The following is a 15,966-nucleotide window of genomic DNA, read 5'->3' on the forward strand; positions in this document are numbered from 1 at the left end:
TCATTTGCACATTTTAAACCAACTTTGTTAGATACATGTATAAAGTATCTGTCCAATAGTAACAAGAGACCTATGGGACACATCGCTCACCTGAACAACAGTTCCTTGTAACATTCTATTTCGTAGCATATGCTATTTCTATTTTAAACTTTGAACCTCTTCAAAAATGGGAAAAGGGTACAGACGGACGAACGGATGCCGGACAACAGGTGATCAGAAAGCTAACTTGAACCTTCGGTTTAGGCGTAGGTCTTCTTTACGCCCACACAAGTGGGAAAAGAACTGAATGCATGATTATGATGTCCACGAACTCCTGCACCTAAATTGTGAAATCCATGGCCCCTGAGTCAGAGGGTTCAGGCTGTGTGTGTGTGTGTGGGGGGGGGGGGGGGGGGTATGGCCATATAGTGTTAATGGAATATAATGTAATTAAGAAGATGTATGATCAGAGTACTATGCAAATATTTTTATTTATTGAAACAAAAACAGTTTTTGAAGTCTTTAAATAAACAAATAGACTCGTTAATAGTAAAGTAATAATTGGCTAACCAAATCACTGATAAACAGTACAAGTAAAATGATTTTGGTATATATACCAGAAGGTGTTTTCAAATTTAAACATGTAGAAATCTCAGTTGTTGGACCAGAAGTGAAAAACGTCTACTATGGAGCAACTATTTAAGCTGTTCTCTTTTATGTTTTTGTTTAAATGCCCACGGGGGTGGGGGGGGGGGGTTCTGTTTGCCCCTGGGGATAGGGGATGGAAGGTTGTTTTAAATAAAACATGTCTATTAGCCACCTTGTTTTAGTGAAAACATATTTTCTTGTACCTTTTTAATATCAAGTCATGCATTCTTTTATGATCTTTATAAGTTTTTCGCTAAATTATAGGTTTTTAATAGTCCTTTTTGAAAGATTTCAAGCAAAATGTGGTCATCATTACAATATTATAATTTATTTTTACTCCAGAATGAAACTTAACTACATGCATATATGAGACTCCTCGACAAGTTTGTGTATGGGCTATGGTACTCATGTGATCGTTAAGGCCTATTGGCATCTTGTTACTCTAAAAAATTGATATCCCGTATGAAAATAATAATTCCCATAAGAGATATAATTTCCTATAGGAAATATCGAAAATTTTATAGGACTTACTAAAAATCCTATGGAAATTATAATTCATATTGGAGAAAACTAATTTTATTGTTAATACTAACATTTTGGGAACAAATTTTGTAATTATTCATAAGATATATTTGTCAATTTTATATCTCTTTGTAAAATCAAGTCGACATTATAAATGTATAATAAGCAGATGTGCCCATACAGGGGTATAACCATTAACACCCCATGGTCAAGATACCCAGGATGTTTGATAGTTGCGGACAACAGGGTCTTCGGGTGCTAGGTGCCAAGAATGTTTTTTCATCATAGATCAATTAACACGTTCAGCATCGAATCTCAGTGTATAACTATTGTTGTAATATAACATGTCAGATGACATTGTGAATATTATCTCATTATTAATTTATCGGTTCTGGCTGCTGAACGTAAATTATTGCATAAACTTTGTTCCTGCAGGAATTTGATTCAAACAGGTAGATTCCCTATAGGAATTTAAAATTTTCGATCTGATTTTACAATCCTCTAGGAGTTTTGTTCAAATCATATCGCATTTAAATTCCTATAGGATCTTTTTTCATTCCGGTAGGTAATTCGAAATATCCTATAGAAAATTTGTTTTTCCTATGGGAAAATTTATTTCCAGCATACTACTGACTATTTACGACTTCCAGATTAAAACATTCTTAAAACATCATTAAAGCCCTCATAATAAATATAAAAGAAATCACCCAATATATTGCCAGTTTAGGTGGCAAAACAATCTGGTTCAACGTACTTTGTGTGTGACTTGTACATGCATTTTGTTGTAGAAGTTTTGAAAGAATATATTTATTGGGAAACATGCATTTTACAGTTAGTAATATTTTGAAATGTACAAAAAGATAACCAGAAACAGCACGTTTTATCAGTGGGCAAAAATGTATTTATTTAATTGAAGGCACTGTAGCTCTCTGATCTGTTTCAGATATCTGCAGCTAGGGCTCTGGTATAGTACATGCATAAAAAATCAAACCTAGTTTTTTTTTTTCAATAGATATGTAGATACATAATTTTTAAATACTTTTATATGATTTTAACCATATACGAGATAGAAAACGCACATGTTATATTGTCGATATGATAAAAAATCATACACCATCTCAAATAATAGGGACTCTTTAAGAAGTGCAGAGTTATTGAACTCAAAAGCCATGTATTTAAAATATATATATACTGATATTATTGTTTGAACCCCTAAAAATGTACCTACTTATTCATTAAATTACAAATACAGTATAGAGAAACAATCCTTTTCAGCATAATTGTTTTCTCGTATTGACAGCTATGGGAGTTATTAGTCATCAACCACACAGATGTTAACGTCGGGCTCTTGTATAATTGGAAAAATGTCACACTAAAAACACATCGCGCAACTCGTTTAGCGTAAAAACAAAACTGGAGAGAGAAGGAAGGTCGCCTTGAAAGCTGACACAAACACACTCTCTATCTCTATTTCTAAGTTAATAAGCATTGGATCGATGTCCATAAATGGGATTCAAGATGGTAAAGCAATGGTAATGTAATATTTGTTGTTGACAAGATAATGGCCCCTCTTAGTTCAATCTAAATCTTTTATGAAATGGAAATGAACTCTTCTACTGATAGGAATGAACATTTTGTACAGATTTCAGGATTAGAGTTTGCTTTAGATGTAAGTAAAGATACACGATCCTTGTAGAACTAGGAACTGTAAATATAGAAAAGGTTCTACATTTCAAATACGTCAACAAAATTCAAATTTGAAGAGACTATACATTAGACTGATAAAGTCCTGCACAGTATACACAAAGAATAATAATGAAAAGTTTTAAAGTTGCAGAAAATCATTTTTGCTCATAATCAGTGTGATGAAAACTCAGCCTTAATGAAAAACATATTTAAATATTATATATATAAAAGAAAATGGGTGGATAAGGCGTGTAAAATGCCTTCATTAGGATTAATAAGATACTGTAAAATGAAGATTTCAAAAAGTTTGATTTCATTTTTAGCTCACCTGAACTTAAAGCTCGTGAGCTTTTCTTTTCACATTTTGTCCGTCGTCCGTCTGTAAACTTTCATATTTTGAACTTCTTCTCTGAAACCCCTTTGCCAATTTAAAAATTTCAACCAAATTTAGCAAAAAGCGTCCATGTGGAAAGATAAACATAAATGTTAGGCCCATTTTAATTCAAAGCGGAGAAAAGTGTCCAGTTTCGAGATATAAGCAAGATACATATCTTTGATCACAATTCTGTGTGTACACAGAGTTGAGGCCATGCTTTAGTTCGTTTACAATTTACATGTAGTTGAATGTCATAAACACATGTGAATAAACACATGACTTAAACCTAGTTCTGTATCTTGCTTACGATTCTACAATTGACGCTAAAATATTGGTTGATCTTAAAAAAGTTAAGAAATGTCTTGCTTAACTTATATACTTGTACAGAAAAAATAAAAGAATGTTATGGTATAATAACTTTCTGAAACCCGATCCTGTATGATGAATAAATTAAATCTACACCAATTTTGATAGTTTTTCAAAAAGGAGTAAATAAAAACGACATCTTTTTAACAGTTCCTATAGTCACTATGAGGATAATTGCATTATAGTTGTTCAAAAGAAAATATTGCAGCGGAAAATAATCTTTGTAGCCATTTGTTGTTTATGAATAAAAATGAAAATAACAAGTGGACCTTAGCTCAATAGAGTGATATGCCTATCAATAAATGATTATAGAATAGCTTTTTAACATATCATGTGACAACATTTTTCAGTCTTCATCAATCATCAATCAAGTAAGGTTTTAAAACGTCACAAGAGATAATGCCAGGTAAATTACCATTGTTTATAAAGAAGAAGACGAATTAAAAATTGAAAGGTTTTAATTTGAGGAATTGAGCACATTGAGGTACAATTTTCTTCTTCACATGTAGGATTTTTAAAAATAAAATACTATCACAAGTCAGAAGTTGAGGGAGAAAATGTATCTATATGCTCTCATATTTTTTTATCGCTTTATTACCTGGGGAGGGGCTACAACTCTGTAAACCTCTCCTCCATGCGGAGTATAACCTTTTAAAAAGTAAGTGTAGTATCCCTGCGGCGCAAAATATCTAAATTTTCAAGTCACTCCCTCCGGTGTCAAACTAAGTGCAAACAAGTGATCTGCATTACACCAACGAAAATATTCTGCTATGGTTGAAAACTTTGAGTAGATTGGACCCCACCCTACATTCCCATCATATTTGACATCCTTTAACTCAGTAGATATACTGATATACTCCGACTTTTTCCACTTCTACTACTTGGAGGTATAAGACTGGGTTACAGAGACCTGTGGGTGCTAGACAATATATGACTAAAGGTACTCTTTGGCTGCCGTACGCTTGACATGACTGGCTGCCTACTTTCATGCATACCTATAACTAAATTTTCGGACGGAGAATCCTGATAATTCAACCGTAGTGTATTCTTGTAACTTTGTGTAGGGCAGGTCTGGATTATTAGCATTTGCATCCCCCCATGCAACAATGAACTTGATCCGCAACCTCAGGGCTTTGACTGGTACTGACATTAGTTAAACTACCTTGGGCTACAACTCATTATGCCTTCATTCCCCTAGACTGGTCGGGTACTGTACCCGTGAGTCCAGAGGTTCTCGAATGAAAATTCATGAGACTTGTCAGAGATTTGTTTAGTTCCTGTGGAATTTTGAGCGGAAGTATGAGTGTTCGTATAATATTTTTAAAAAAATAAGTAAGTACTGATTGTTTTTTACATTGTATCTTACTTTGATATATGTTAAAACATAAAAATCTATCGAGATATTAGTCTTATTTTATCATCTAGCGGTTTATTAAACGATGATATCAAGGACAGAGTTATCGTTCGTGTTCAACTACTGCTGCGTGGAAGGGCCAGATGAAAAAAATAAATAAATCTTGTTTGTTCATACAAATAAGTTATTTGCTCGAACGAGTTAGAATTTGTTCGGACGAATTAGGAACTGTTCGGACAAATAAGTTATTTGTTCGGACGAATTTCCTTTAGCTTTTTGTTCAGACGAATTAGCTATTTGTTCGTACGAATAAGATGTTTGCCCTGAATAAGTTAACTATTACAACAGAGAGAGAGAGAGAGAGAGAGAGAGAGAGAGAGAGAGAGAGAGAGAGAATTTAATAATATTGATACGCAGATGTGAAAAGTCTAGATCTATAATTTACGAGATCATGCAATCATTTATTTCAGTAGTGGTTTTATTTCAATATTGGTTGCAACAGCATCAATAGTGAAACAGACTTTACCATTCTATGCAGAATGTTTCTTGAAAACTGCACGATAACCTATAGAAGTTTTTACACAAAACAAACAACTATACTTTTATTAAACAGCCTGACATTCCATTACAAAAGCATAAAAAATGGCAACGTTTTATCAAGCAACATAATTTCTATATTTTCAACCACGTGTAAAGTGTACCAATAAACGTTAAGATTATATATTTGACTTCAAGTACCCAGATTCTAGGAAATAGACTATAACTATGAGGCTTGATTTTTACTGCGAAACTGAATAGGTCAAATAAAACCACGTGGTCAAAATTTAAATGGTAATAACATTCGCAGATAGGAAAAACAATAATGCCACTAACTTATTTTAAACAAACATTTGTCAAAAAGAGAAAAGAAAATCGCATATTAAAATGGTCCGAGAAATTTATCGGTCAGAGATAGAGGTTAGTGGGATTTTCCGGATATCATTGAGTCGTGGGGTTACGATCAGTCTCGCCATATTTTCTCAGAAAGGGACAAAAGCATCATTCTATTTCAGAAGCTAATAGTCTAGGCTAGTTACAAAAATTAGATGGGAGTTGAATCCGCAAATGGTACATGTAGGTTAAAAGATGAAAATTTCTTGCAAATACAAAAACTATAGTCAATGTAGATTATGTTCGAATTGTTGGATCATTTATTATAATGCATTCAGACCATCACTTGCTTCAGATTCTATGGGCGACTTTCAGTTTTCACCAAAAAAAAAATAAAATAAAAAATCCGAAATTAAAGTAAATCATTTAAAGTAAACGTTCATTAATTATTCAGTTGAACGCTAAAAATCAATAAAATTAACAAAAATAGACGCAACTGACGCTGTTTCAGACTTCTCTTCCCTCACATTTGGAACATACCAAATAAAACAAACATTCTCATAATATAGGGAAAAATACAGTCAAGGCATGTACATGTATCATCCAAATTGTACTATCTTTGGGTACAATTTGATACCGAAGACAACAAAGACCCTATAAAATCCTAGTACTGTCAGTGTAAATCGGGGGCTCTTCTTTGAGGAAGTTATACTCATGTCGCTTCTCTTTCATTTGGGCGTACAGCGGCACAACAACATATCGTTAAACTCTCAGATCATGCCAGAAAATGACCTTGATTGTAATAAATCTACATGTAGCACTGAAAAAAGTCATTCAGAGAACTTTCGGATTCTTTGTCCCAGTCTTCATAAGATTAAACAATTTAGTTTTTATATTTTCATATCATATCATTTACTAATTCATAATACCTGGTGAGTCCTTATTTTAAAAAGAACTCAACGAAACTATAAGACTGTGCTTTATTATTGATTTTTATGTAAATGCTCAAAGGTTGATATGGCGTATTTGTTCATAAGAGTTTTGAAAATACATGTTTCAGAACTTCATTGATTTATAAAGATCAAACATTCCCCTTCAAATATCATACTTGAAATCAATCATGGTGTTTCTTCTATTCAAATGTTAAAATCATTTTTTTTCAACGGTAAAATACCAACTACTTCAATAATTTCACCGAAAATTAGTCCCATGATGATTTCATTTTTTATAGATTTCCAATAACGACAGATTAAAAGATTCGAGAGGACAGGACACAAAGAAATGTATTTAATCACAAACAAATACTGTAAGATTATGTAACTTAAGACGTTCAAACTCTGAGAAAAGATTAATTTCTGATATACAGGATACGCAATACTACCATAACGTGTATTAACTACGTTAAATTTCGGTCCAAGATAACCCACTTTGAAATTTTTTTTTCAAAGTGCGTTATGAAGGTACATCAACATTTTATAGCATCGAGACACTTAACGCACTTTGAAAAAATATGTATAAATCACAAATTCTTGAACTGAATTCCTAATAGTATGATGATTTGTTGACACTAGACTAAAGTGAATCTCATTTATCGTCTTTATATAAGACGAGGTTGGGGTGGGAATAGGGGTTAACTAAAGATACGTCAATTACGGGTACACCATTTAACTATGGGAAAAAGTCTCCTGCCCTTCATTTTCCCTTCCTAAACATATGATATTCAGCTACTTGGAGTAAACATTTAAGATCGGAAAAAGAAATATGCTTTGTTGTGAATTGAGTACAGTAGTATTGAAAAAACGAGCTGACTAAACAATAATTTCTCCATTGGTATGTTAAAGACCTCTTTTCAAATTCTAATCAAATAAATCACTTCATTATTTAAAAAAAGTTACAATGACAAACGTAATATTATCATAAACTTAAAAAATAAGCATTAAGGTGTGGGGTTTTTTCTAGCAATGATCTTCTAAAAGATCATATTGTTTTTGATAAACATAACCAATGTATCATTTATTCTCATCATGTTTGTTTATTAGCACATGCAATTGAAGCCAGTAGAAATACGTTATAAAATGATCTCCATTATCAATACATATAAATCAGTTTTGTTTCTGGCATAGCCCAATAGTCTAAATAGTAAGTAATTTTGCTGCATTCACAAGAAAAGGCAAAATGCAGTTGCTAAGCAAAGCAATTTTTGTCAGATTTGAATAATTCAAATCTCTCGAGTTGTTCCTTATGTGTAAATTGTCAAATTACGTAAGCTTATGAGAAAAGAAAAATAACTCTAATCGAGAAACTGTTTATCAATTTAGCTGAGCATGCATTGAGTTCTTTTGAATAAGTCCCAAATTTAAAGCAATTTTTTTTTCAAAGTGCCTTATTTTTCAAAGTGCGTTGCAACATACCTTATATATACACATATCATAGTAATCTTTTTATCTTCTTTTTTATCAAACCTGTCCACATCTGCCAAATAATCTGCCATATTTCCCTACGAAAGCTTGAAGCTGTATTTATAATACCACCCCTATACCAAGTTCATTTTTACTGTTAATGGATGCTGATACTTTGTCTTTATATGCTGTTACTTTAACATTACATGCTGATACTTCAATATTATATGCTGATACCTTAGCAATATGTGACGATACATCAACATTAAATGGTGGTACATTAACATTACATGATAATACTTGTTTTTAGAACAAATTTTACTTATGACATGGAACTTTATAAGAATCTGAATTTGAGAACTCAAACCCTGAGTAAATAACATCCTTAAGTACCTTATAAGTGTTCAGTTTTAAAGCAAGTTATTTTTTGCCATGAAACATCATTCGTAGCCAATTAATATATGACCCCCCCCCCCCCCCGTATGTATTACCAATTATTATAGTTCTACTCGTTTTCATTCTATTGTAGAAAACTGGATGAACAAGATGCAAATGACCGTATTGACTTTTCATCTGATTGGTAAGTACATGTTTAAGAAGTACTCGTTTGAGCTTGTGTAATCAACGTGTCAGTATTTGGTAATTTTTACTGCTTTGTATAAGACAATACCACATCACTATTTACTTTTAAAGTATCTTTGTCTGTTATTTTCAGATTTTCAGATCTATTATCAGATTTCGATTTCATGGTTTTAAAAAATTGACAATTAAGACATGCTCTTAAATGGTCAGAATAATAGCATCATATGACTTTATTCCGCGTCATTTTACGGTGGTCTTTATTTACTAACTGATAAATCGATATGTGTTATTAGACGTACACTATTCGATTGCAAGCAGAGTTTACTTGATTAAAAAAAAAGGTTTAAATGTCCGTATTACTAATTGCATTCATAATATTTAAGAAAATAATAACAAAGAATAATTTTTACCTGTAATATGGTATTTAATTACTAGCCGGTGTATGATCGTGATTATCTTCATGGAAATTGATTACGTGATGGTAGTCCGTACATATTTTTACCCCTTTTAAAACCAAAAAATCATTCGTGTTAAAGATATGAAAATTATCTACATGTAACGTGTTAATAAGTACCGTATTTTGCAGTTGGATAATGTTTACATACTGCTTCATGTTAATATGAGAAAAAAAATTGATTGAGCAGATCAATTATGATCTTCAAATGAGTTTATAAAACAAACTTTGTTAAAAATATTAATTACCGTCTTCCTTGAAATAATTTAAAGTCTCCATGCAGTGCATCAATTTTCTTCTCTCGTGTGATTGGGAGAAAATTCATGATGTGAAAATGCACATTTATTTGATTGGTTGAATTGCCGTTCGGTGCAAAGGAGACAACTTTTTCGGATGATCTATCCTACATACAACTTTACAATTTTCATATCTTTCCAATCTTAAGTAACCTCGCTTTTACTTTTTAAGTCTATTCGTCACAAGATAGCAATAGGAATGTTCTGTAAACTTGTTTATATCAACCAGTTTAGTTGTTTATCATTATCTTTATAGCTCTGTAGCAACCTTTAATGATACGATATCCACTAATGATATAAAGTTGACAGAATGACACACATGTAGCAACCTCTAATGATACACCGTCCACTAATGATATAATGTTGCATTAGTGGTCAGGATGTTGACCACTAATGATATAATTTTATCATTAACGAACAACCTAACCGTCCGCTAATAATATAATTTCAGATTTATATCAATAGCGGTCAAAAATCCTAACCTCTAATGATATGGAAAAACAATTTGAAATAACTACTACCTTGACCACTAATGATACACATTCACACATTTTCAATTGCATTAGCGGATGGATTTGGAACCTTTAACGATATAATATGATATAATATAATATATAATCGAATTTTAAAATCGTACTTGAGTATACCTGCGCTCTATACTTACAAAGGAAAATTATCAAGGAAAAAATGACGATATTAACATTTGCAAACAAAATCTACTAAAGTGACTTCATAGATGGACAGGTCATGGACAATGGTGACTATTGTTGAGTCTAATATGTTAGACAACCTCTGTATAATGTTGGATACAGATTTGATTTTGATACGATACATAAGAATTGGTTAAAATGGGGGGGGGGGGCTATTTGATCACATGTATAGTCCTTTATTGTAATATACACCATTCTGACATTGCCCCTGACATTTTGCCGTTTTACTTGAAATGAAATAGTCGCATACAGACATAATACATACAATTTATGACTTCGTCTGTTTACTTCAAAATCCAAATTGATCATCATTTAACAAAAAGGAGTTGTGCTAGATATTTCTAGTTGAAAGAAATTTTTAAAAAAGCAAGCAATTTTATGATATTAAAAAATTATAATTGTAAAACTTTTAGCGGGATTTCATTAACATAAAAAAGGTCCAAATGATAAGACTATTTGCTATTGTGGTCTGTAGTATAACTGAATCGCTAATCTGTTGTTAAGTTGAATATGTGGATTTGTTAATTATAGATTAGAATAACAAAGAATATCAATTAAAGTTGGTTGAATTAAAACTAAATAAACAATAGTGATCAAGTCGGTGTAACAAAGAATATTGACCCGGTTTAAAAATTGACCCGGGTTTGATAAAATTATATCATTAGTGGGCAACATTCTGACCACTAATGCAACATTATATCATAAGTTGACGGTGTATCATTAGAGACTGCTACATACCACGTTTTCAGTCTAATGAAAAATTAAATGATTGAAGTCGGAAAAATCAACCTTTGAAATGCCAAATCACCCAAGTCGGCAAATATAGCGGACAGTATGAAAGAGTTAAAGTTTTAGAACTGAAACTTTTAAGTACATACATGTACAGTTAAACCGTGAAGAGCAAGTTACACTTCTGTTCAATGACAGTTCAAAACTCTGAAATCGGAGTCAATTTTCAACAGGGTCAATTTTCAACGCGTCGATGTCATAAGAGGTTTGAAAAATATTTCAAGCTGTTGAAAAATGACCCTGGGTATAAATTTCACGACTTTTGGTCTCAATTTTCAACGTTGAAAAATGCCCCCCCCCCCTTCCCCAGTCAAATTTCAATCCGGGTCAATATTCTTCGTTACACCGGCGAATGCGTCATAAATGTTCATAGCAATACTCCCTAAACACACCTACGAAAAAAGTGTCTGTTTAGTGTTTGTATCTGTATTGTACACATTATTTTTCTCTGTCAAGTCATCAGTAGCAGAGATCAGTAGCTAATTATTCAACATTTAATTACAATGTATATAGGTATTCTGGCAAGTTTAAGAAAAGATATCGTTAAGTTGAATTAATCAAATATTCACTGATCGCGACTTGTCTAATACAAATATGACAACTGTTCATTATTGTACTATCAGTTAATTATCATGACTTCTCAAAATAAAGTTGTAGCGATTTGCCGGAATTATTACATAAACGGCCGGTATTGGCTTGACCACCTTCGCAAACCGCGGCCAACATGAACATGAACGATCATATTGGAGAGAGTTATATATACGGACTGCGGACCGTGGCTTGAGACGATGCTGTTTGACGTATATTCTTTTTAGCTGTATCTACACAGTTGAATAAAAGGATACAGAATTCTTAGTCTTAATAACAAACTGTTGTAATCAGAAAATTTAAAAAAACAACAAAAATTTTAAAAAAAAATCCATATCAGCATGAATATCGTACAATATCAGGAATTAAAATATGGAACTGAAAATTTTAATCAGACAGTCCAAAACCTGTAGTTGGTCAATTTTCAACGTGTGAGGTCATCAGAGATTAGAAAAAAACTTTAATAAGCTGTTGAAAAATGACCCAAGGTATAAATTTCACGACTTTTGGTCTCTGTTTTCAACGTTAGAAAAGCCCAACCCTCACCCCGAATCAATAATCAAAGTAGAAAAATGAAACCCGGGTCAATATTCTTAGACATGATCACTATTGTTTAAGTAGTTATATTATATTATATTATATTACATTATATTATATTATATTATATTATATTATATTATATATCACATCATTAAAGGTTGCAAATCCATCCACTAATGCAATTGAAATTGTGTGCAAATGTATATCATTAGTGGTCAAGGTAGTACTTATTTCACATTGTTTTTCCATATCATTAGAGGTTAGGATTTTTGACCGCTAATGATATAAATCTGAAATTATATCATTAGCGGAGGGTTAGGTTGTTCGTTAATGATAAAATTATATCATTAGTGGTCAACATCCTGACCACTAATGCAACGTTATATCATTAGTGGACGGTGTATCATTAGAGGTTGCTACACACGCATCATCCAGTAGATCAACTGATGCAATAACAATTTTATCATAAACGTCAACAATGCACTTCTTGCTTTGTGTTTTTATTTCATATTATTAGTTGATGTTAATTTTGGTAAGTTATATAACTTTAAAATTGCATCAATAATGGTTTGCTAAAAGGTACGTTAATGATTAAATAATATCGTTAATGGTTAAGATTCTGTCCACTAATGAAACTTTATGTCACTAGGAGATGTTGTATCACTAAAGGTTTCAACATAGGTTTGTACATAGGTACATCTACATACTCATAAAAATCACAGAATCGCGACTTTTTTATATCAATAATAGGAAAGGCGACAAAACAAGGCAATTCTACTTTTAAAAAGTTGTGAAACTTGAGCAATGTATCTGAAAATAATCTTTAAAGAGGTTTGACCCTTGCCCAGTCCGAATATTCTACACTTTAAGACACATTTATTTATATTTTACAATGCCAAATTAACACTTTTCAATTAACCTTGTACTAGCAGCTGAATATTAAGATTTGTTATAAGTCATGGTTCTTTTTAGCTTACATCTTTATAACCAATTATTTTAAATTAAAAGAAATGGAAAAGCAAAATAGAATCTGAATAATCTATCAGACACTTCCTTTTGCCAACATAAAAATAGACACAAGAACATGTACATGCACAATTTAGAATAGTACTATTTCATACGTAATTGTATCATTAATGTTGAAGTTCATCCTCTAGTGCAATAAATCATATCATAAAAAGGTAAACGATGTAGCTGTTTAACTTTTTTTTCTTTTATCATTAGTGGACATGAAATCTGACCCTTAATGGTATAAGTTTGAAATTGTATCATAAGTGGACGGCTAGGTAGCTCGTTAATGATAAAATTACAAATGTATATCATCAATGGTCGGAAGTCTGATCACTAATGCAACTTTATATCATTAGTGGATATTTCATTATTTAGAATTTTAACCATATGTAACATACTAAGTCTTGTGAAAGTAATTCGCGGATCATGCTAATAAAAACACGTCTTTTTGCCTGAATACTTTGCTCTTATTTTAAGTATCGAGGACCTATTCTAGATAGTTTTTATCTCTAATGTCAAAAGAAAGAAGCGAATTTGAAAATGATTTTAGTTTACAAAATTTTCTTTACTGTTAATGGTCAGCTGTTTCTGGATATCCCATTCATGGATACCTCAGGTAAAAATTCGAGCTGAATTTTCCAACCACTTACAGGTGTGCGTTCATTGTAAGTATGTTATAAATGCGTGTTGCTATTTCATGAAAGAAGAAGAAACAAGAAAGAATCAACGAATGGAATGAACACAGCACAGTGTTTTGTTATTTTATTCAATTTCCGGAACTAAGAATAAGAGTGTTGTTATAGACTAGCCAGATGAACATATGTTTAATTGCTATAACAAATGTACAGTGACGGCTGTTATTTTCTTTACAAGAAAGTTAATCAAGATTTTTGTTGTTGCTTTTGTATTGTTAAGCCCACATTAGACAAACTTGACCAGCATTGTTGAACTTATCTTTGGCCAACGTTGACCCAACATTGAACCAACGTTGGTAATATGTACAATACGTTGACCTTTTAATGTGTTAATGTGGCATTAAAGGGATATTGGAATCAATATGCTTTACTGTACAATTCATGCGTCCAGCATGTACAGACCAAACACTGTTTACATTATTCTTATTAGAAGTAGTTGTATTTTTCAGCCAAATCCCTTCATATTTTATATTTTAAAAGCACAAAGATTTATGATGGATTTTAAATGATTTTAGTTTCCATTTCTCTTGCTGCTGATTATGCTACATCCAAAGACGACATCCGCACTTTTGATGGGTCAGCCGAAAACATCAGTGCTATAGCCGGAACTACAGCAATATTGCCATGCTCTGTCGACCTGTCTAACTCAGATCCGTCAAAGGAGGTATGTTTTAAGATAACTGTCTTTACTGAATTGGTCTTAGAAGAAGAGATTGCATTTATGAGTGATTTCAAAATACTTAATTTAATCAGGTTCCAAGGGAAGTCATGTGATTGACATATTACCAACATACACTTCGAATGAGAATTCTCATTTGAGTTGATAAACATTAACGTCATTAAGTGGTTTATTCATTAAAAAATGGTTTTTTTTATTGTATTACTATATAAATATTCTGTTTAAGCAATATTTCATATAATCTTGAACTGTTATAGCCCATGTTGCAATTTATAGGGGGTTATTTTATTTTCGACCCGTCCTGTAGTCATTCTGTCCGTTTCTTTTTTCATCTATCCTTAGCTAAGAGCTTGTTAACTTTTTTGTATTTCCATGTGTCTTATTCGTCTGTAAATATTTACATTTCCAAATTCTTTTCAAGAACAACTCTGCTAATTTTAATCAAGTATGACAAAAAGTGACCTTGTTTAAAGGGAATTTAATTCTAAGACTGTTAAAATGATGGCCATATATTCTAAAAAAGGACGATGATTGAAATTTATTGAAGAAAGAACTTGGAAAAATACTGGCAAGTGCTGATAAGTACTGGATGATCCTATCATTTTTGCTGTGAAACTAACCCGAAAGGCTACCGGACCAGACAAAATGGCCGGTTTACAGTGGGTGCTAGATTACCAAGGTTTAATTATAACTAGGCAGTTTACAAGGAAATGATATATCTGTGTAACATATTTATGTAGTAAGTAATTTTTAAAATAGCGAAAAATAAATGTTACTCTTTTTTTTAAGTCAGTACAAGTAATAAGATTTAAATAAGATCAAATATTCTTTTTTCAAAATATCTAAGCATAATATATCATGCAAAACCTCTAACTGGTTGATTTAATTGTATTAGGAATGACGTGTATTTGTTTTTATTTTTCTATTTCGAGACAAAAATAAAGGTGATTTTTTTTACGAGAAATACTGACAAAACAAACGCACAAATGTGATAGTTGCAATGATAATTATATTAAAGTGAACAAGCGCCCCTTTAATTAGATTTAAGCTCGCCTTAACCGAAGGTTTGAGTGAGAATTTTACATTTATTCTTCTTATCTAGAGCCACTAGGCTAAATTGAACCAAACTTTATACAAAATTTCATTATTGTAAAGGGATTCCAAATTGTTAAATGGGCAAAACCCTTTTTATAAGGGAGATAACTATGAAACAGTAAAAACAGGGTTTGCGTCTTAAAAATATTTTTCTCAAGAATCAACTGCACCAGAAATGCCAATATTTACACCAAAGCTGGTCTCTTTAGTAAAGGTTTACCTAGAACATTATACGGGGAAATTGTTATTAAAAAAACTATAACAAAAACTACTATGCTACAATTAAGATTACTATGCAAGCATCTTTATATATTGTAGATTTTAAAT

The 15,966-nt window shown here is 31.9% G+C and overlaps 1 protein-coding gene across 2 annotated transcripts in view; it reads left to right on the plus strand.

Moving 5' to 3' along the window:
- Positions 1–15,966, plus strand: part of LOC128176787 (limbic system-associated membrane protein-like) — a 48,932-nt gene that overhangs the window by 11,916 nt on the left and 21,050 nt on the right. The window contains exons 2-4 of one of the 2 annotated variants that reach the window (XM_052843324.1): positions 7,033–7,107; positions 8,730–8,780; positions 14,381–14,529. In XM_052843324.1, the coding sequence (XP_052699284.1) occupies positions 8,738–8,780; positions 14,381–14,529 (192 nt within the window). In that variant the 5' untranslated portion in view covers positions 7,033–7,107; positions 8,730–8,737. The remainder of the gene's footprint in view (positions 1–7,032; positions 7,108–8,729; positions 8,781–14,380; positions 14,530–15,966) is intronic. The other variant, XM_052843323.1, reaches the window with a different exon arrangement.

This window comes from Crassostrea angulata, chromosome 3 (genome assembly GCF_025612915.1).
Source record: "Crassostrea angulata isolate pt1a10 chromosome 3, ASM2561291v2, whole genome shotgun sequence".
Taxonomy (NCBI): Eukaryota; Metazoa; Mollusca; class Bivalvia; order Ostreida; family Ostreidae; genus Magallana; species Magallana angulata.